Below are 22,290 nucleotides of genomic sequence, written 5' to 3'. Positions count from 1 at the left end.
AAAAATAAGCAATATATGCAATTTGAGATATATTAACCATTATTGATGACTATAGCAAATGATTTGCAAACGAATTTCCAAATATTTGTCAAGTTGCAGTTATTGGAGTTTCTTTGTTGTTGTTTTTTGTTTTGTTTTGTTTTAACTCTAGTAGGTTGTCAAGGTGGCACAGCCTATAATCTTAGTTGGAAAATGGAGACAGGAAGAAACAGGAGTTCAAGGTCATCCTCAGCTCCATAGTGAGTTCAAGGGCAGCCAGGGCTACATGAGACTTGTTTGAAATGAGGAAAAACTTGTCTAGGTCTCCACTGACAACTCCCCCAAGAGCTGCAGGAGATTCTTAATAAATGCCTTTTGGATCAGTTGCTATTATAAGTCAGCCGACTGAGAACGCCAAATGTAAGGGCTGAGATCCTTCAAACTGAAGAACTCCAGCATTTATGAACATGACTCCCTGCTGGCTTCACACTGTAATTTTTCCATCTCGGATTTTGAAAATGAAGAATTTCTATTGTACAAATGACATGGCTGTCTTAAAACTCTCACTCCGCCTTCACACCACTGTCACTGCCCAACCGAGTGAGACCTGGACGACACCTATGAATCACGGCTGTTCAGATCTACCAAGTTGTCCAAGAGTAATCAGACTGGCCCAGTTCAGAGGATGGAGCTTCCCTGATGGCTGAAGACTGCTGCATACGTCTCTGTGTCTATGTTCATGCAGACGAGGGCGTGTGCGTGGAAGCCAAAGGACAACCTTGGGAAGCATCTCTCTCTCTCTCTCTCTCTCTCTCTCTCTCTCTCTCTCTCTCTCTCTCTCTCTCTCTCTCTCTCTCTCTCTCTCTCTGTGTGTGTGTGTGTCTGTGTCTCTGTGTGTCTCTCTCTGTCTCTCTCTCTGTGAGTGTGTGTCTGTGTCTCTGTGTCTGTGTCTCTGTCTCTGTCTCTGTCTCTCTCTCTCTGTCTCTCTCTCAGGCAGGTGCACACACACTGACGTCTTCATAAGCCATCTCTTCTTACTGCTGCTGTTCCGAGCCCCACTTACTGCCCAGCCCCATCTTTTAAAGAAATCTATTAGGTAGGATAAAATCATGGACAAGTCATAGAAGAAATTCTCCAAGCCAGAATATTTTAATCACCGAATTTGAAGGTATGCTTTTAAAATATTAACGAAACCATTAGCATTAATTTAGATCCAGGTGTTCTGACCCTGGGAGACAAGGCGAAGGGCAAAAAAAGAAGAAAAAAAAAAGAAATTCAGAACCCTCTCAAAAGTGGGAAGGTGCGTCCATCACCTCTTGACCTGCACTTCTCGGGTTAGGTTGTCATGTTAATGTGACTCTTGTCCCCATCACTTAACTAATTGATTAAAGGAGGACAACCAGTCTAAGAAAAGGAGCTTCTACAAAGGGGAAAGAAAAATCAGCAGAGTGAACAGGCAGCCTACAGAATGGGGGAAGGCTTTTGCCAGAAATGCTTCAGACAGGAGGTTAGTATTTAGAATATATAAAGAACTAAAAAATCAAACTCGAAAAAAATCCTGCTAGTCAACAAATGGACCATTAAAATAAGCAGACAGATCTCAAAAGAAGAGACACAAATGGCTGGTGAGCATTTTAAAAAGAGTTCAACATCCCCAGCCGCCAGGGCAATACAAATTCAAACTATTTAGATATACCCCTTCCCTCACCCAATCAGATGGCAATCATCAAGAAAACAGACAACAAATGTTGGTGATGATATAGGCAAAGAGGAACTCTTACTTGCTCCTAGAAGGAGTGCAAACTGGTGAAGCCATTATGGAAACCAGAATGGAGGTCCCTTGAAAAATTAAAAATAGAACTATCATCTACCAGCCATACCACTCCTGGCGTCACCTAAAGAACTCTGTATTCTACCACAGAGATCCCTGCACATCCACGTTCATTGTTGCTCTCCTCACAACAGCTAGTAAGTGGAGGCAGCATCGAGGCCCATCAGCAGATGGATGGATAATGGAAAATGTGGCATATACATAATTGAGTTTTACTCAGCCTTCAAGAAAAAAAGAACAAACATGAAGTTACTGACTTGCTTCCAGGCTCATTCTTAGCTAACTTCCTTATACAACTTAGACCCACCTGCCTAGGGATGGTACCACCCATAGTGGAACCTACATCAACCAGGAATCAGAGAGTGCTCCTCTGGACACACCCACAGGTCAATACCAGAGACAATTCTTCATTGGAGGTTCTCTTTCCCCAAGTGTGTCAAGTTGACAGCAAAAATAACCAAGGTTTGTTTATCTTGTTGCCTCATGTTGAAATATTTGGTCCTTTAACCAGATTTGGAAGCTTGGCCATCAAGGACAGGTCTTCCATCTTTGTCTTCCGTTGGTGAAAAGCCTCGAAGTTGTCTAAGCCACACTAGTCAGTCGCTATCCTAATGAAGGAACCTACCACCCCCAGTGAGGTCAATTCCAAGGCTGACTCTGAGTTTTGAGGTTCTGGAGTAGATGTGAGATGAGACTCTTCTGGATTCTTCTGAGAGCCAGGATGGAATGGAGCCTTTCAGATATCCACAAGAAAACTGTTGCTGTGGTTTCGCCAATTGTGTGTAAGCTTCACACAGCAGAGTGTAAGTCGCTTAGTGAGATAGGAATAGTACCCATTTTTGCAAAAAAAAAAAAAAAAAAAAAGAAAGAAAAAGAAAAATCTACAGTGTTTTACCTAAGCATTTGACTTAATTTTTTGGAATTTAAGGTTCAATTGGACAGAGAGCTGAATCAGACATAATTCTTTCTTTGCAGTTACTGGGGATACTCCTGCTGGCTCCATGGGAACACTTCCATTTATATGCACTGAGGGATGGCAACTCAGCTGTTCCTTAAAATGCAATCTTCAAAAAAAAATTGCCCCGGTGCTGAAACTTACTTCATGTCGTGTCACTTCTTATCAATTTTCATTTAAAACATTTTCTTTTTAAGCTGGCTCACTGAAGTCAAAGACAGTTTAGTTCATCTCGGGGAAAATATTTTTTTAAAAGAAGACAAAGATCTTGGCGGAAGCTTTTTTTTTTCTCCTTCACATACACACACAAATAATCTCAAGTTCTTGTGTCCGCCTGTACATGTACCCACCCACCCACTGAGCTCTCTAAATGACTATAAAGGGAAAGAATGAGGCCCAGAGAGATGTCCCAGCAGATAAACACGCACCCTAAAGCCTTGATGACATAAGCTGACCCTGGAGAACCACACACGGTGGGGGGAACAGAACTGGCTCCCCAGAGCTGCTCTCTGCCCGTATGTGAGCTGTGTCACGTGCCCTCCCATAAATAAACAAAAACAGAATCAAAAAGCCTCCAAAAAGAAGAAAAGAGAAGAAAACTATTACAAAAAAATTACTAGACTTTTCAAAGCACTGGAGACTGGGAGCTCATTTGGAATCTCAGACGTAGGAGATGTTGAGTCTTAATCAGGGTGTTTAGTCTCTCTTCAGTCCACTTAGTATTCTGGAAGCCCCGGGCCAAGGTCTTATTAGTACAATAGAAAACATTAGAATACACGTGTTCTCAAGAAGTTTCCTGCTAGTCCAGAAAATAAGACATAGAAACAAGAAAAGCACAACATGAGAGCAAAGGCAATTAGCTGCTGGTTACCAGCGTGATAAGCCTGAAAAAAAAAAAGACACCCGACCCAGGGCCCCTGGTTCACAGTCAAAACGAGGCTGTTCTGTGAAGGCAGACAAGAGGCCTGCAGTTTTGGTGAAGGTGTGGAGAAAAGAAATCAGCACAGAGCAGCCTGGGCAGAAGGTCCTATGTGGCAGAGGACGAGCTCTGTGTGTGTGTGTGTGTGTAGCAGTCAGAGCTGGATGTTTTTCTGTCTTACTCTCAATATTATTTTCTGAGACAGGGTCTCTCACTGAACCTGATTAGGCTAGATGGGCTGGCTAACACGCCCCAGGGATCCACCTGTCTTGGCTTCCCCAGCTCTGGGATTATAGGCATGGGCTGCCCGCAGTCAGCATTTGACAGGACTTCTGGGTCCTCATGCTTTCAAGGCTAGAACTTTGAAGACTTCCCCCCCCCCAAAAGGAATACACAAAATGGAACTACCGATGAAATATGGAAATGCCCTGAGCTCACTGGTGAGAGAATGCTCAACAGTAATTTTAATGGTGCTGAAGCTCGCCCTGATTTTATGTGCAGCTCAATGCACTTCACTGGCTGTAGTTAACTGCCAGACCCAGTAACATAGGGAGATGAAGTATACAGTAAAATGAAAGATCCAATCTGCCCGAGACAGCATGAGTGTAATGTGAAGGGGTTAAAAACCACGGACAGAAGCGATCAGGACCAGGAGGAGCCATGATGACAGGGGAATGTGAAAGGGAAACTTGTGTTCTTGTAAGGGCTCAGAAATATTTCAGCGAGGGCCTTCTTCACATGTTTGCTGGAGTAACGACTTTTATGGGCACTGTTAAGTTTGAAAAGAGGTGTTTTGTCACCACTTTAACTAGACAGGACAAAGCACAGAGGAGGTGACACTTCCCTGGATGAGAATGTATCAATGGTGGCATTTCCTGGGCCCTGATGATGACTATGTTTATATAATGTTTAAATTACTTTAAGGGCTGAGATTTTTTAAAAAGTTCACATTTACAACTACCACTGCAGGACTCTGGAGATCCCAGAATCCTTCAGGGGCTTGTTATGCCAAGAGCAGAATGACTGTAGCAAAGAAACAGTAAAAACTCCGTAGATAATCCACTAGAAAAGTCCCAATGGTTAGAGGTTCTGTGGGAAAAGCAGGAGGACAGAGAGAGGAATTCCCAAACATGAGAAGGTTGTAAAAATGTCAGTAGACGTCTGCCTCCCTTAAATGCAGTGGCTGTTTGGCCAGCATCATTCTCAAGTTCTGTTGTATATCAGAGTCATATTGGAAATTCTTAGACAAAAATGGAGACTTCTCATCCTCCAAGCTTGGCTCCATCATCATCATCATCATCATCATCATCATCATCATCATCATCAATCGTCTCCATCTTAGGCCACAGCTTTTGTGAAGCTACAACTCAAGCTTCCCTGTGTGCATCAGAATCCAGGTTATCTTTTACACTTAAGATTCATATGTGTGTGTGTGTGTGTGAGAGAGGGGGGGAGAGGGAGGGAGGGAGGGAGGTCTCAGTAGTTAAGAGCTCATACTGCTCTTCCAGGGAACCAGAGTTCAGCTCCAAGCACTCACATTAGTTGGCTTACAGCCATCAATAACTCCAGCTCTAAGACATCTAATGCCCTCTTCTGACCTCCTCAGACACCTGTACACCTGCATGCATGCACACCACACACACACACACACACACACACACACACACACACACACATAAACACACACACATCCTAAAAGCACACTTACTCATTTTTTTTAAGACAGAGCCTCTCATTAACCCTTGGACCCACCAATTTGACTAGATCGGCTGGCCAGGGAGCTCAGAGACCCTCCTCTCTGCACCTCCCTTCCCCTCCCTCCGCTCTCATCGCTCCCCACTCACTGTGCTGGGGTTGCGGGCACATGTGGCCTTGCCTGGATTTTTCATACAAGTTCTCCAGGATCAAGGTCTCGTCTTCATGCCTGGGTGGCAAGCACTTTACAGACTGAGTTCTCAATTAAAAATCACTGTATTTTGTTTTATGTTCTGTGTGTGTGTGTGTGTGTGTGTGTGAGAGTGTACACACGCGTGCATGTATACAGCACAGTATAGCATAACTTTTGAGGGTAGAGGTCCGAGGTCAATTTCTCTCCTTCCTCCATGCGCTCCAAGGATGGAATTCCGGCAGTCAGGGATAGTACCAAGTGCCTTTATCCACTGGAGCCATCTTCCCAGACCCTAGGTCTTTTTTTTTAAACTGTTATTCCACTATTAGCTTCCCAGCCCTGGTGGTAGAAATGTTGCTTTTTCTCTGCTTTAACCTAAGCATGCATCTTGTTTACTGCAAGCACAGTTTGGAGTGACTGGATCACAGACTTTGTGCTCCTCCTCTCAGCACTCAGACAATGTCCACTAAAAACAGGGGTTGGCACACTGACCATATGGAAAAAAATCTCTCCACACAGCCACTCTCCAGGTTGAGCTCAGCGGAAGAGTTGAGTCACTGCGACTGAGAACAGTGAGAATGGGGGAATCACATACCAGGGTCACACAATATTTGAACTAGAGCGTGCTAAGGCGAGCAATCCTCAGATCAGACTGCGTGAAATGGGTCTCTGGAAAGCTATAATTTACAATCCCAAAGCCACAGAGGAGCTTAGTAAAACAACTAACTACCCACAAAGCATGCAAGTCAATGTGCTCTCTCCCAGACTCAGGGGATGGAGAAACACCCTTTGCCCTCTTGGTGGCTGCACAGGACCCAGGCTGGTGGTAGGAACAATGAGCCGGGGAAAGTGGCAATTCCCGGGGGAGATGAAGGAACTTGTGCTCTCCACGTGGGCACAGCTGAGACCACACCTGACAGGACATAGCCAAGGGCTCATTTTGTCTTTCTCCCAAGCCCTCTCCTCCTGGAAGGAGAGACACAGGAAGAAGCCCCCTCATGCCCCTGTGAAACCAAGGAATACCCTGTGTGAATTAAAGGCATGAAATTTTCCAAAATTGAGCCCCATATAAAGTAAGAAAGGTAAAAAAAATTCTACAAGTAAGTTTCTTAGTAGCTGCAAAATAATTAAATCACCACATAAGCAATTAATAATCAAAATAAGTAATTAGCAATGAGTAATTAGTGTATGAAAGTCATTGGCATGGCTTGAGAGGGCAGGGACTGTGGTTACCCTTCCCTATGACAACTACTAAGAACCAGGGACTAAGGACTAAATCGTCCACACATAGCCAAGACACTCCACATCTGCCATGGATAACACAGGCTCTTTAAGATGCAACTGCCTTATTTTTTGTATGTGTGCATATGTGTGTATGTACGTGTATGTGCGTGTGCATGAGTGCATGTGTGTACATGAAAGCCAGAAGATAACCCTTGGGAGTTGATACTTAAGCACTGTTTACCAGTTTGTTTGTTTGTTTTTAAAGACAGTCTCTAACTGGCCTGGAACCCACCAAGTAGTCTAGGCTGGCTGGCTGATGAATGCCAAGGATCTGTTTGTCTCTGCCTCCCCAGCACTGAGATTGAAAGTGTGTGCCACCATGCCCAACTCCTTACACAGAGGTTCTGGGGGTTGAACATGGGTCCTTAAGCTTGCAAGGTAAGCGCTGGGCTGACTGAGCCATCTCCCCAGGGCAACTGCCTCATTTTGAAAGTGGAGGCAGCCCTATCTTGAAAAGCAGTGGTTGCTACTATCTGAGGGGGTGTGGATGAAATTATTGGCCAGCCCAGGCACTTCCAAGACCAAGTTTTGCTCTCAATAGTTAATCTGTGTGTTCATTGTATAACTATGTACTGTGATTGGTGTTATGATTGGATAGGAAACGCCCCCCACCCCACAGGCTCATGTGTTGAAGGCCGAGTGTCCAGTTGGCAGTGCCATTTTTGGAGGTGGTGGAAACTTTGGGATGATGAAGCTCTGCCCCATCCATGTGCCTGACACTCATGTGTCTTCCTGGTCTTGACGCCAAGTTATAGAGCCACCTGCAACTGCAGACCAAAGTGAACGCCTCCCCATTACACTGTTTCCCTCGGGTATTTCTCATAGCAAGGAAAACAGTGACTAAGGAACTGTGAGTGTGACCTCGCAATGCAGTGACCACAGGAGAGTGAGTGGTCAACAGCAAAGGCCAGGCCGGGCATCTGTATCCAAGGAGCTCGATGGACTCTGTAGCAAATACATGCTAAGCCAGGTGGGGCGAAATGCCAGGAAAGAAGTGAGGGGACGGAGGTTGATGCCATCCTCCCAGGAGCTCTTCCCCACGGTGGCTACATAAACTCACTAGCGCCCCCTAGCAATGAACTCTTTTCCAGGTTACCTGCACAGTAGAGTGCAGAAATGCCACTGTGTAGAGCATGGGCTTCCACATGGGTAAGTTACTGATGTCCAGGAGGTCTTGGTTGATCCCGGCGAATGTCCTTTTCAGGCCTGCCCGCACACCTTGAGGTGGCTCATTTGTGAACTTCAGAGAAGTCTGTCGTGAGAAGCAGTTGTGTTATTCTTACAAAGTACTGTAAAGAATGCAATTGAAATCATGGTATGGGAGCTGGAGAGACTGCTCAGTGGTTAAGAACACTGGCTGCTCTTGCAGGGGACCCTGGTTCAGCTCCCAGCACCCACATGGCAGTTTACAACTGTCTATAACTCCAACCCCAAGGGAGCTAGTGCCCTCTTCTGGTCTCCAAGGGCACTGCATGCATGTAGTACATATACACATAGTCAAAACAACCATAAACATGAAATAAATCAGCTAATAAAAACTGAAATCATGGTATGTTAGGTAACAGCATACTTACAGCATAGAGTTTGTGGGCTGGAATTCAGTAGAGTAAAAGCCAGTTACACTGATCAGAGAACAAACCCAATAAATGAATATGGCCTTAGAACTCTTTTTTGGAAATACTATAAAAGCCTGGTGACTGCAATGAGGATTAATACACCCTGCTGTGTTCCATCATTTAAAAAATTTTATGACATTTACTTATTTATTCTTTGGGTGGCCCAGCATATGCCATAATACACATGTGGAGGTCAGTTGGAGAACCTGTAGGAGACTGTTCTGAAGATCAAACTCAGGCTTTCAGGTTTGGTGGCAAGCACTTTTATCCAAGGAACCATCTTGGCCTTCCCAGCTACCCTTCAATACGTCAGTCATGAGTCATGCTGTGGACCTGGTTGACTCTCAGTAACAAACCTGGAGTAACGTAATTGGAAATCGGTCGTGGGGCTCAGTGGTTATCCATACTCGGAAAGAATCCTCCATGGTTTCCGTGGTCAGTATTGTCTCTAGTAATTCATCCATGAATTCTAGACCAAGGTGACAGTTTTGCAGTAATACCCAACCACCCTGTATCCAAAAACAAAGAGTTGATATTTATTTCTTATATCTTGTGAATTATCTTACCAAAACCAAATGCACCATTTCAAAAATAAATTTGCTTACAGCATGATTGTTTTATTTTGAGCCTATATTTACTAATTTAAAAAATATGTCAACACTGTCATCTGTTGTGGTCCAATTTGGTGACCTGGAGTGACTAACAAATGACAACATTGCAATCTGGCACCCCTGGCTTCTCAGAGATCAGAAATGAAAACTTGAGTGTGTGCGCCATCTAATGGTAAGGTTGGCAACTTTCACAGGCTTGCCTAAGGCATGTCAGAATCCACTCAGCCTCAGGAAGACAGCTTCATAGTCATCTATGAAAATGCTTGTCACCTTCTGAAGGTCAGAGGTGATGTATGTGGTGGCATTTGCTAGCCAAGTTCTAAATCATACTGTTTGTCATCACTTCTCCCAGGGACTCCTGAACACATGGTTTGTTAAGCTCCACCTAAATGTTTAAATACAGCAGTAAGTCAGAGACCATCACTCCCCTGTGAAAACAAGACTTTCCACTCATTTGTTGAGTCAGTGCCTGGCTCTATAGTTCAGGCTGGCCTTGAACTCACTGTGTAGCCTAGGCTAATCTTGAACTCTCAAGTCTCTTTCTTCTGACCTGCAAGTACTGAAACTACAGGTACTAATCACTGTGCCCACTAAGTCAACATTTTAATAGATGCAACTAGAGTAGACAAGGTAACTACATCTACAAACTGGTAAATACAGTAAATGCATGATAAGGTATTTAAAACATGACTTCAACTGGAAGGAAGAAAATCCGAGGCAGGCTGGCTTAAATAGCAAAGAGGATGCATCGGGCTTGCAGAGAGTTACCTAGGAGAAGATGGAATTCAGCATCAGGGACCAGAACTTCCTTTACTCAGCACTCAGTAACATCAGATGTGTTTGAAATCTGGGGTTCCCAAGGTCACACTACAGCCACACTTGTTTTTGTTTGTTTGTTTGGTTGGTTTGTTGGTTTTTTGTTTTCTTTCTGATAATGTCGTTATCAATACATCATGAGAAACAGATGTGAAAGTAACAAAAAACAAAAGCTATCATCCCAAAGAAGGTTAAAGTAAATGTAATATTTAAATTAAGTTTTCCCACTCACTGAAACAAAAAAATATATAGATTGCTTTTGCCCAAAGTAAAACATACAAATCACCCAAAAGGGTGGAAGATTTGACTCAAGTAGAAATAATTGCATATCATTGCCTTGATATATAAATTAAATATAATTTATTATTGAATTTAATTAGGTGATAAAGATTAAGGCTTAGAGCACTTGAGAATTAATGACCAGCTTGAAATTTTGATGACCTAAGTAGAGCTTTGGACCATTAACCCTCACCGGTCATTAATTTCTAGGGAAAAGCCATGACAAAGTCGCCACAGACATGATGAGATCAAACACTTAAAAACAAACCAGGATTTTTGTCTTACTTTTATAAATTATGCCCTTTCTTATTACAGCTGAGATGGCTATCTGCAAAGCATCTCTAGAAAGTTAACGATCTGTATATTTATTAGGCACAATGCCAACTGCTTCTCAGCATTCCACTTCAATAAAAATCATCATCAATATTTAAACAGAAAGTTCTCAGCTATTTCATTTGCCTGAAATGATCCATTAACAAAAAATGAAAGCCCGCCTTTAAGTGAAAATTGAAATTTAACTGTCCTGATTTGTTCTTTATATTAATAGTGATCATGAAATTCCAAGATGGCTGGAGCTGTTACCTTAGGAATCAGGTAATGTGCCTTCCAGATTGTAAATAGATGATAGATAGATAGATAGATAGATAGATAGATAGATAGATAGATAGAGAAAAACAAAGGTGAATGTGAACTAGAAAACAGAAAGCTTGAAAAAGGCATAGAAAACAGTCCTTTCCATAGAGCTACAAGAAGTAAACTGCCTTGAGATATAAGATTCACAGATGATGAAAGGTTTGACTGTGCATCAACAAGAATGGAAAATGAGCATCAGAGGAAGGGTGCTTCCAATCACCATGGCCTTCCAAGGTAGACCAGATAGATGGATGAATCGTAGGTCTTGGGTCAAAACAATAGAGATTACTGGTTATATACCTGTTGCATGGACATCTGAATCAGCTTTCGAGCGTGCACTTCTTGTCCTTGTCCCATTGAGATAGTTCTACATTCTGTAACACAAGAAAGTCACAATGACAAGATGAAAATTTTACCACTGTCTCCTTCCCTCCTTTCCTCTAAGAAGGACCCAGCTTTCCATGGTGCTGACCAGAAAATGTACGGCACAAAGAAATGGAGACACCAAAAACAGAGAGGGGGTTGGATGCGAGAGCAAAAGACACAGATTGGACTTCAAAAGAATGTATATGCTTATATATGCATGCACACATGTGTTTGTGTACCCATGCCTGTGTGTTCACCTGATCATGCATGCATGCATGCATGAATGTGTTTATGTGTGCATATGTGAGCACATGCAGGTGTGTGTGTCTCTAATTTGGGGTCTTTCATTTTACTCTATTGATTTGTTGACTTGCTCTTAGCCAGTTGCACACTGATTCAATTATTGCCATTTGACAAAGCTCTAAAAATTTAAGAGTGTTCATTTCCAATTACTACTTTTTCTTTTCAAGCTTTTGTGGCTATTCTTGTCCATCTATGCTTCTGATGGTCTAATATCTTCCTGGGATCCAATTAGAGGAAAATGATGCTGGAATTTCAATTAGAGGTACATTTAATTTATAGACTAATCTATAAAATATCGACACCTTTACAATATTGAATTCTTATGCTGGGAATCAGTTTAACTCTGTTTATTTGAATTAACTTTCTATGTCACTGAGAAAGTTTTATATCTTTCTTTAAATGGGTATTTTTTAAATGACCCATTTCATCTTTATTGCTAAGTTAATGGAATTTTTTACATTTTATTTTTACAAGAAAGCACAATCGATTTTTAAAAAAATATTGTGAATAGTCACCTTACTGAACTGTTCTATTAAGTAGAATAATTTTCAGTTGATTCATTTGTGGTTTTAAGCTAGACGATTACATTGTCTGAGAGAAATGGTGGCATTTTCAGTCCCTCCTTTTCAGTGGTTACATCTTTTATTTATGATTCTTACAATACGTTACCTATATCTTCCACAAGGATGTTTAATCACCGCAGAAGTGGGCAGACATCTTTGTCTTGAGTCTGACTTTAATGGGTATGTCTCAGTTGTTCACCAGCAAGCCTGCAGCTGATGCTTACAGCACATTTATCACTTCACAGGGTATTCTGCTCCTAACTTTGCAAAGTCAAATATGGATGTTGAACTTTTAAAAAATACTTTTACTATCTCTAGAGTGTGTGCACACGTGTGTCCCCATCTGTCTGAGTATCTGTGTATAAGCATGTGTGTCTGTGCATATGCATGTCATGACCTAAGTGTGGAGATCAGAGGACAACTTGCTTGAGTTGGCTCTTACCTTCTACCTGTATGTGAGTTTTGGGAATTGAACTCAGATCATCAGGCTTGGCAGCAGATACCTTTACCTGTTGAGCCCTCTCGCTGACCAGAAAATGCTTTCCTAATCTTTCTAAAGTAAAGGAATCACCCGGCAAGTACAGCTATCGAGACTTTACATAGCAATGCCAATAACACCCGAGTTCCCTGAGTATGTGGGAGAATAAGCAGTTCCGTTCACAGGACAGTGCAAGCCTGGTACCGTGTTGCTACCCTTGAGCCTTTGACTCCATCGTTGCTGCCATGCTTAGGCATTATAATTGCTTGCCCTGTCTCCTACTGGTAACTAAGAAATATATCTACTATCAAGAGTGTGGTGCCTCTTTGCAGGGGTCAGGGTGGAGAGATGGAGAGGACCTACATTCAGTCCCCAGCACCCACATAGGGCTGTTCACAACTGCCTGTCAGTCCAGCTCCAGGGAATTCAACTCCTCCTCCTCCTCCTCCTCCTCCTCCTCCTCCTCCTCCTGCTCCTCCTGTTCCTTCTCCTCCTGTTCCTCCTCCTCCTGTTTCTCTTCCTCCTCCTCCTTCTGTGGGTACCCACATTCACACACCTACACACAGACACACAGGAACACATAACTAAAAATAAAATAACATCATGAGGAATGCAGTGCTTTCTCCAGAACCTGTGCAGCTCTGAACCCATGTCTATAGTTTATTTCTACACAATGTGGTCAGAGTTGTTGCTGTTCAGTTATGTTCACATCTGTCTTCTCCAGCTGTGTTCTGTTTATCCCCCAACCACTGCGTGACTCATGGCTAGCATGTTATTGAGTGAAAAGCGTGAACAAATGAGTCCCTGGTCATCAGACATTACAACACTGGTTCCAATTTCTGAGTTTGTGACGAAATACACTTCAGTGTCATTGCACATAAACATGGCGGCAGCAGACGATCGTTCCTTACCGCTCTTGCCACCTGGTGTCCGCCAATACAGCCACCTGCTGATAGAACAATCTGTGGTAGACACAGCTTCATCCCTGTCTGCTCAAAGACACCTGGGTCTCAGGTACAACTGAATAAAGGGGGGGGGGACTAAATTTTGGAATATAGCTTTGTTTCATAGACAATTTTTCTCCTTTCTTTCTTTTTAGATGGGGTCTCACTATATAATCCTGGCTGGCCTGAGATTTACTGTGTAGAGCAGGAAGTCTTGAACTCACAGAGCTCTACCTGCCTCTGCCTCCCCAATGCCAGGTTAGAAATATACACCACCAAGCCTGGCCACAGATAATTTTCTCTAACAATCACCCGTGCAGGGTGATATTTAGAGCAAACGTAGGTGTGCCGTTACATGTCATGGACAGGTGGTCAGTCATACCTAGCTTCAGTTTTTTGGCCAGTGCATCAATCTGGATGGTGGGGTCAGAGCCCATGGACAGGAAACAAATCAGAGGCGTGTGTGAATCGCTTTCTTCCCACGTCTTCTCCAGATTCAGGATAACTGGTTCTGTGTACTTCTCCTCAAGAGAGTCTGCGATGTATTTTCTTGCTTGGAAAACAGTGCGGTCTGGGCACCAAGATCTTGAAATGAATAAAAAAAATTAGAGGAAGCAAGTTCAACATGCTCCCCCACCCCTTCTGTCTCTAATTCTGAAGGTGGGAAGGTCGCACATTTAATTAACAAAAGGAGAGCAGGCGAGTCCTCCCATCCACGGCTTGGATGAGAGGGGTGGCACATGCTGCTATCCCTGGATGAGCACAGATTTAATCGTGCGAGGGTCTGGTACCAGACACTGGCGGGGGGCAGGGTGGAGTCAGTAACAACATAGTCCTCTGCCAGCCCTGGTCTGTCATAGAGGCTGACCAGTCATGGGCTCTGAGGCTCTGCTGTCTTTAGAAAGGATGGATGTGCTAAAGAGGCCAAGAGTAAGCTATCAGCAAGCATCTGTGTTAGAAGCGTTTGTGTGTCACACACCAAAGAGGTTCACACACACACAGACACATCAAGTAAATAAATGCCAGACAGTCGATCATTTAGATTTGAGATGCGCCATCTCTCAAGCAGATTCCCACTTACCAGTTAATGACACTGCTCATATGACACGAGTCCAATTTTAAAATGATGGCTAAAAGACAAATGTGTTTATTTCAATGAAAACAAGTAACCCTTTCATACGCTGTTGAGCAGGGGGTTACCACTGCGGCCACTCTGATCACTCTCATGGGTGACAACAGTCAGCAAACATCATTTCTAATGCCAAGCTCAGGCATGCTGCATTAGGAAACATAAAACTTCCCTAAATAACCCACCTTTTTTGTTGTTCATATTCTCTCTCTCTCTCTCTCTCTCTCTCTCTCTCTCTCTCTCTGGGATGTGTGTGTGTGTGTGTGTGTGTCCGTCCATGTGTGTGTGTCCGTCCATGTGTGTGTGTGTTCATGTGCGGAGCTCATTGTGCCTTTTCTAAGGTACTATCTATCTTGCTTTTGTTTTGAGGCAGGGTCTTTCCCTTGCTCATCAAATAGGGTTGGCTGACTGCCAGCAAGCACTGAGCTTCATCTTGGTGTTGCCTCCCCAGCACAAGCATTACAAGTACATAAACTTCACATCTGGCTTTTATTTAAAACATTATTTCATCGATGATGATGATTGGCAGGTGTGGGTGTGTGATGGGGCAGTATGCGTGCTGAGTGTGTGTATTGCGTGTGCATCATGATACATGTGTGGAGGTCAGAGGATAACTTGTGGGGTCATTCCTCTCCTTCTCCCCTAATGTGGGGTCTGGGGCTTGAACTCTGGTCACCAGGCTTGCAAGGCAAGCACTCTTACCCACTGAACCATCTCCCTGGCTCCAACACCTGGCTTCTAAAATGTGGGTCCTGAGGCTCAAACTCAGTTCCTCACCTGAACTGTCTTATCGATCCTTGTTAATATTTGGTGCTCTCATTTCCCTATAACTAACTAATCATGAAGACTCACACTGTGGGAGCATGAGTGCATGTGCACACACACACACACACACACACACACACATAGACACACACACACAAGGAAACACACATACTGATTTTTTTTTCATTATAGAAGCCTCTCTGAGCTGTGAGATACACCAAGGAAATGTGAAGATCAACAAGGTAACTGTTCTTTCTTAATGTCAATTTAAAACCTTTATTGCACATTTCAATACTGCAGCACTTTTACTTTCCCCCTCTAATGAAACTGAGTTTTAGCTTCTGAGCCAATTCCTTGTAAAGCCTGTTTTTAAATTTCATTTTGTGTGTATGTATGTGTGTGTATACTATGTGGGTCCAGGGAATCAAACTCAAGTGGTCAGGTTTGGCAGCGCTCACTTTTACCCACTGAAGCATTTTACCTGCCCAAGTTCCATGATTTTTTTTACAGAGGTAAATTTAATAATGAATTATTCACCCAGTATCGAATGGATACAGGAGACATAAAAAACATTTTCTTTCCTGTTTTTGCTAAAAGCACTATTGCTAATATATTGTTGAAACAGACCTCTCTCCTGCCATCATTTACTGTCAAGGGACTACAAGCTGCTTCCCTAAAAACACACAGACCAGTGGGGATGATGTTGATCGCCAAAGTCAGACCTGTGATGAGGTCCAGTGAGTGATGCTTCCAGGCTGATGGCCCTGTGCTCACCTGATGAGCAGAAGCTTGCGGCAGGTATCCAGGGAATCATTATATCCATCAGGAATGATCTCCTCCTCCGGGGCGTCTTTATCGAACCAGCTTTTCCACCCTTTCTCATTCCGAGATATCTAAGAGTAACAAGCCAATAACCAAGCTGCAAGACTGCATAAGATGGGGATTAGAAGACCTGCCAAAGGACCCCAGAGAGCCACTGTTGCTGGATCTTAGCTTACCAAGCAAAGCAACCCAGCACTGTCTACAATGGTCTGAATAACACAGATACAGTGTAACTATTGCTTTCAGTTTTGTTAATTGCCTTCTTGGGTTGTTCACTGCAGTTGAAATAATGTATCAGTGACACAAGTGGTTAGCAAGGATGACAGCAGATCAAAGATTCTCAATCGTGACACTTATTGACACTTGGGAATGGACATTTTTATAAAGTGCTGGGCTGTCCTGGGCATGGTAGTGTAAACCATAGTGGCAGACACTTGTGTCCTTTCAAACCATAGATGCCTAGAAGTTGGAATTTCACCAGGAATCTCATGCTAGGAGAAGGAAGGACTGAGGCCCTGGAAGCAGCCAGAGGAATGTTCCTTGTGGGGAATGATTCACAATTTGTTACACCACCTTGCATCAGAGACTGGAGTTGATACAATGGGGGAGTCAGTGATGGGCAGAATGACACTGTGAGCTGGCCTCTTGAGTTCTACAATTTAAATCTGAACCTCATTTCACACCCCTAAAGACAGACTGGGAGCAGAGAGTCACTAGGTCTCTTTGTCCCTCTTCCCTGTATGGCTATATTGAATCTCATTTTTCTGCTTTTCACTATTAATTTGTCTCTTTAATTGACCTATTGGGACAAGTGGTTAAGCCTACACTAATAGGCTCTCACCCTGATCATTATGGTGACAGTGAGCACAAGATGCAACCCTGATCACTATGGTGACAGTGAGTACTGATGGGATAAGTCCTTCTGTATATATGTCTCTCTTATTGGTTAATGAATAAAACACTGTTGGCCAATAGGGAAGTGTAAAGAGAAACCTTCCCGCCAGCCTGGTTCCAGAGCCGCATCAGTCCTAAATAAACACACAGGAGGCTATATTAATTATGAAGCTGTTGGCCTTGCTTGTTTCTTACTGGTTAGCTCTGACTTAAGTATTTATCCCATAATTGCTAATCTAAGTATTTCTCTTACCGGAGAGGTTTCCGGGCTTCTTATCCCTATGGCAGTTACATCTTGGCTCCTGTGTTTCTCCTGTGTTTCTCCTACCCAGAGTCCTCCTGGATTCCTAGTCCCACCTATTTTGCTTCCCTATTGGCCAACAGTGCTTTATTGACATATACACAGGACTTTCCCCCATCAGGGAAGCAAGATAGGTGAGACTAGGAGAGAAGGATGATCCTGGGAAATGTAGCAGGGGAGTCGCCATGTATTCTGGTGTTCTTGGTAAGATAAGAACTTGAATATATATATATATATATATATATATATATATATATATATATATATATATAAGTAGCTATGGGTTAATACTTAAGACAGAGTTAGCCAATAGAAGTCTTAGACATTGGCCAATAGTAATTGTAACTAAAAGAGTCTCTGTGTGTTATTTTGAGGGCTAAAGCGGCGATGGGACCCAGGCAAGAATCCCAAAACCGAGGACAGGCTCTCACCCTGATCACTTTGGTGACAATGAGCACGGGCTCTCACCCTGATCACTATGGTGACAGTGAGCATGCTTCCACAAGCAGCATCTCCGGCCTCTACCCACTAGATGCCAGTAGCATCCTTGCCTTCGAGTTGGAATGATCAAAAAACATCTCCAGACACTGCCGCATACCCTGCTGGGGATGGCACAAAATTATCCTCCACTGAGAACCTCAGATGTGGACCAATTCCCCTGAATGGTGATCTCTATTTAAAAATAGCAAGAGAAGCCAAAAATCCAAACTTTTATTTTCCTAGTGAGGCCTTAAAGTGAGAGTGGGAAACGTCTCTCTGAGCGAGTCTCAAGTAGCTGCTCATCGGAACCCACGCAGGGGACCTGTGGGGTTCACAGCATTAAAAGGTGCCCCTGCTGCCCAAGTGCCATTGAATCTAATTATAAACCCTGCCCTGCTGAGCCTGGCCCATAATCCTCAGCAACTTCCAGGCGGGGTCCTCGGAAGATGGTTTGTCAGCACTTTTGAGAAACCTATGGTGAGCATTAAAAGCCGACGGCAGAAGTTCTAATCTCAGATCCTATGTGCCAGGCCTACAGACTGAACTTTTTCTTAGAGTCTCATTCTCTCTGGCTCTCTCGCTCTCCCTCCCTCCCTCCCTCCCTCCCTCCCTCCCTCCCTCCCTCCCTCTCTCCCTCCCTCTCTCCTTCCCTCTACCTCTCTCCCTCTTCCTCTCCCTATCTCCCTCTCCCACATGTTTGGGAATCTGAGTGATGAAGCAGTCACAAGCCCTCATCAGGTGACCTCCTCCATCACTATCATGGCAGTTTTTGAGGCAGGGTCCCTCACTGAACCAGGAACTCCTCATTTCAGCTGGGCTAGCTGGCCCACAAGTCCCAGAGAGCCTGCTCTCTGTTTCCCAAGCCCTGGGATCATGGACCTGCACCAATTTTCCTGGGTATTTTGTTTGTTTGTGTCTTGTTTTTTAAACGTAGTTCCAAGGGTCTGATGGTAGGCCCTCATGCTTGCATAGTTAACACTTTACAGACTGAACTGAGCCATCTGCCCAGAAGAGGACACCAACAGAAAGCAGGGTTGTTAATCAGCCCAGCCGATTAACTCTGCAATTCAATTGCTTCACCTTGTCCCTGGGGCATATGAGATAGGGGAGGGTCTCAACTGATCTCAACTGCAGAGGCTCAACTGCTCTTCCACCTTATTCTCAGGGGTAAATCAACCAGAGGTTCTAGATATGGCCAGTATCTCTAGCCAGCTTACTCTGGGGAGCCTGTATTTGCCCTCCCAGGCTGCCAGGTCCAGCTGGCATCTACCTGGGTTTCTGAAGTCTGGTTTTCTTGCTTATGTGGGGAGCGCTTTAACTCCTGAGCCAGTTTTCCAGGGCATTTGATGTTTGCACCAATAAACTGAATATATATATATTAGGTTTTTCGAGACAGTGTTTTTCTGTGGCTTTGAAGCCTGTCCTGGAGCTTGCTCAGTAGACCAGTCTGGCCTCCAACTCACACAGATTCGCCTGCCTCTCCTGAATGCTGAGATTGAAGGTGTGTGCCACCACCGCCTAGCATGATTCGACATTCTAAAAAGTACACTATCCTCTTGACTCCAACTCAGATTTGCACCAATGACTTAATCACTGACAGAAGCAAAATGCAAAAGCGTTGATGCCCAACCCTTGTACTTCTGGATGGATGGAACTCAAGCAGGAAAAGAGAAAGAACCCTTGGAGCTGGGGTAAGGGACTAGACTGGAAGGGATGGGCTGGGGGTGAATGAGTTGGTTAAGTACCTGCCATGATACATCCATGAGGACCCGAGTTAACAACCCTAGCACCCATGTAAAAAGCTGGCCATGGTGGCATGTATTTGTAATTCCAGTGCCAGGGAAGTAGAGACAGCAGAGCCCTGGGACTCTATCCCATACAACCTACCCTACTTAGTGAGGAAGATGGACGGAGGCAGAGGAATGATACCCAAGGTTAACCTCTGACTCCTACATGCATGTGCCCACACGTGCTTGACACTCAGAGTTCTCTCTCTCTCTCTCTCTCTCTCTCTCTCCCACACACACACACACACACACACACACACACACACACACACACACACGCACCCCTGTCCACCACACAGAAGGAAAGTTTGTCCCAAAGCCTGTGGAAAGCCCTCTTTAAAGTCTGTCTATCCACATCCCACCTCCCTGGCCCAGGAGGCCACACTCGAGGCTTTAATTCAGTGGTTCTCAGCCTGTGAGTCAAGACCCCTTTGGGGATTGAATCCCTTTCACAGGGATCACCTAAGACCATTGGAAAACATGGATATTTATGTTATGATTCATAAAAGTAGCAAAATTATAGTTATGAAGCAGCAACAAAAATAATTTTATGGTTAGAGGTCACCACAGCATGAGGGACTATACTGAAGGGTCACAGCATTAGGAAGGTTGAGAACCACTGATTTAATCTTTGTTTGTTGTTGTTTTCAAGACAGGGTCTCACTATGTCAGTCAGGATGCCCTGAACACCTGATTGCCCTGCCTCAGTCTCCCGAGAACCACACCCATCTCAATTCATACTTGTCATGTGCTGTTCCTCTAGGGGTAGAAATTGTCAATAGGAGGCCCTGTTTAAACAGCCTACTGTGTCTTGATCTGCAGACCCATGTTTGATTCAGTCCCTCTTCCTTTACCTGGTTCATAATTTCTGCAAACTGAGGGAGCTTACTGAGCTCCACAAGGTTCAGCCATGTCATGTCCAAGATCCAGCGAAAGGGTTTGGGGGGACATGCCTTCAGGTCCAGAGCTGCTCCACCTGGGGAGACATGCAAGGCATATGAGTCACACCAGCTTGCTATTCACTTTTGGAAATTTATTTCCCAGTAACAAAAGTGAGATACCAGTGAACTCTTCTTGAGTGGCTGTGGTGGTTCACACTTTTACTTAGCAACCTGAGACTTGTGAAATTTTTATCAATGGATAGGATGACCTTTCTTCGTGTGATATTTATAATTGCCTTTTTTAGTCACCATCACTCCTCCAGAAGTTCTTTGCTCAACAATATTTCCCACCAAGTTTAAGAGATGGTTAGACAGACAGACAGACAGACAGACGGACAAACAGAGAGAAACATCATAGTTAGGTTTCTTTCTAGCGGCACTATGTTCAAATCATCGGCTCATTCATTTACGACTCAGGCACTGGGTAGAAGGGGAGGCAATGACAGTGCGCAGATAAACAAGACTAAAAAGCATATGAAGAAGTTTCAGCATTGCTGTCATGAAGCCTGTAGACTAACAGAGAATGTGAGTTATCACAGCAGGCCATGTTTAAAAACAAATCACCAGCCAAAATGAGTATATGGGAGATGGGCATTCTTAATCAAAATACAGGATTGTCCTTACAGTTTTGAAAGGTCCTGGCTGGATGTCCTTAACAGCATTGCACTGTAACTGAAGCTCCGCTATTATTAAGTCGGATGCATGCAAAACAGTGATCCTTGCACTAATGTGGTGTATGTGTATGAATGTGGTACGCATTTGCACCACTGCTCACAACAGGCCAAAGGAAGGCATCAGAACCCCCGGAGCTGGAATTACAGGCAGTTGTGAGCTATGCAACAAGGGTGCTTGGATCTGAACTCTGGTCCTCTGCAGGAGCAAAAAGTGCTTTTAACTACTGAACCACCTCTAATCTCACGAACTCTGATCAACCACTTCCCTTTCACATCAAAACATACAGACCAACAAACACATACAAGGGGGTTCGGGTCTTTGCTTCCCGATGTAGCATCTTCCTGGGAAGCCATATAAATCAAAGTGTTGCACTTAAAAAGGAAGAGGGAGAAAGGAAGAAAGAAAAAGAAAAAGGAAGGAAGGAAGGAAGGAAGGAAGGAAGGAAGGAAGGAAGGAAGGAAGGAAGGAAGGAAGGGAAAGAAAAGACTTGCATAGACCCTCTTTGCTCTACTACAAAAGACTTGGGGAATCTGTGGCTCTGAGAGCTGTGGCACCTTCAAAATATCACATAAGCGAGCTGGGCGTTGGTGGCACACGCCTTTAATCCCAGCACTTGGGAGGCGGAGGCAGGTGAATCTCTGTGAGTTCGAGACCAAGCCTGGTCTACCAAGCGAGTTCCAGGACAGCCTCCAAAAACAATACAGAGAAACCCTGTCTCGAAAAACCAAAAAAAAAAAAATCACATAAGCCTCCACTCACTTCCCGTCCCCCTGAAACTGAGTGTAAGAGGAAGCCTTGTTCTTACATCACTACTGCAAATGGAAGAGTTGATACTGGGAGAAACATCCACCCTCAGCCCCATCAGCTGAAGCTTCTCTACCAATGGGACGGATCCCACCCCCACACCATTTCCTCTCGATTGTTTCCTGTGTCCATAGCTACACTACCCCCCTCTCCTCCCTCTCTGTCCCTCTCTCTCTCTCTCTCTCTCTCTCTCTCTCTCTCTCTCCCTCTCTCTCTCTCTCTCTCTC

At 44.0% G+C, this 22,290-nt stretch overlaps 1 protein-coding gene across 1 annotated transcript in view; it reads right to left on the bottom strand.

Moving 5' to 3' along the window:
* The window catches only part of Dnah8 (dynein axonemal heavy chain 8), a 225,385-nt gene that overhangs the window by 43,398 nt on the left and 159,697 nt on the right, over positions 1–22,290 (bottom strand). Inside the window, exons 80-85 of the mRNA XM_040732039.1 lie at positions 20,498–20,619; positions 16,134–16,252; positions 13,848–14,050; positions 11,112–11,185; positions 8,829–8,981; positions 7,953–8,108 (exon numbers count right to left, since the gene is read on the bottom strand). Coding sequence (XP_040587973.1) covers positions 7,953–8,108; positions 8,829–8,981; positions 11,112–11,185; positions 13,848–14,050; positions 16,134–16,252; positions 20,498–20,619 — 827 coding nt within the window. The remainder of the gene's footprint in view (positions 1–7,952; positions 8,109–8,828; positions 8,982–11,111; positions 11,186–13,847; positions 14,051–16,133; positions 16,253–20,497; positions 20,620–22,290) is intronic.

The sequence above is a fragment of the Mesocricetus auratus genome, unplaced genomic scaffold (genome assembly GCF_017639785.1).
Source record: "Mesocricetus auratus isolate SY011 unplaced genomic scaffold, BCM_Maur_2.0 Super-Scaffold_100027, whole genome shotgun sequence".
Taxonomy (NCBI): Eukaryota; Metazoa; Chordata; class Mammalia; order Rodentia; family Cricetidae; genus Mesocricetus; species Mesocricetus auratus.
This window is presented reverse-complemented; position numbering and strand designations above follow the sequence as displayed.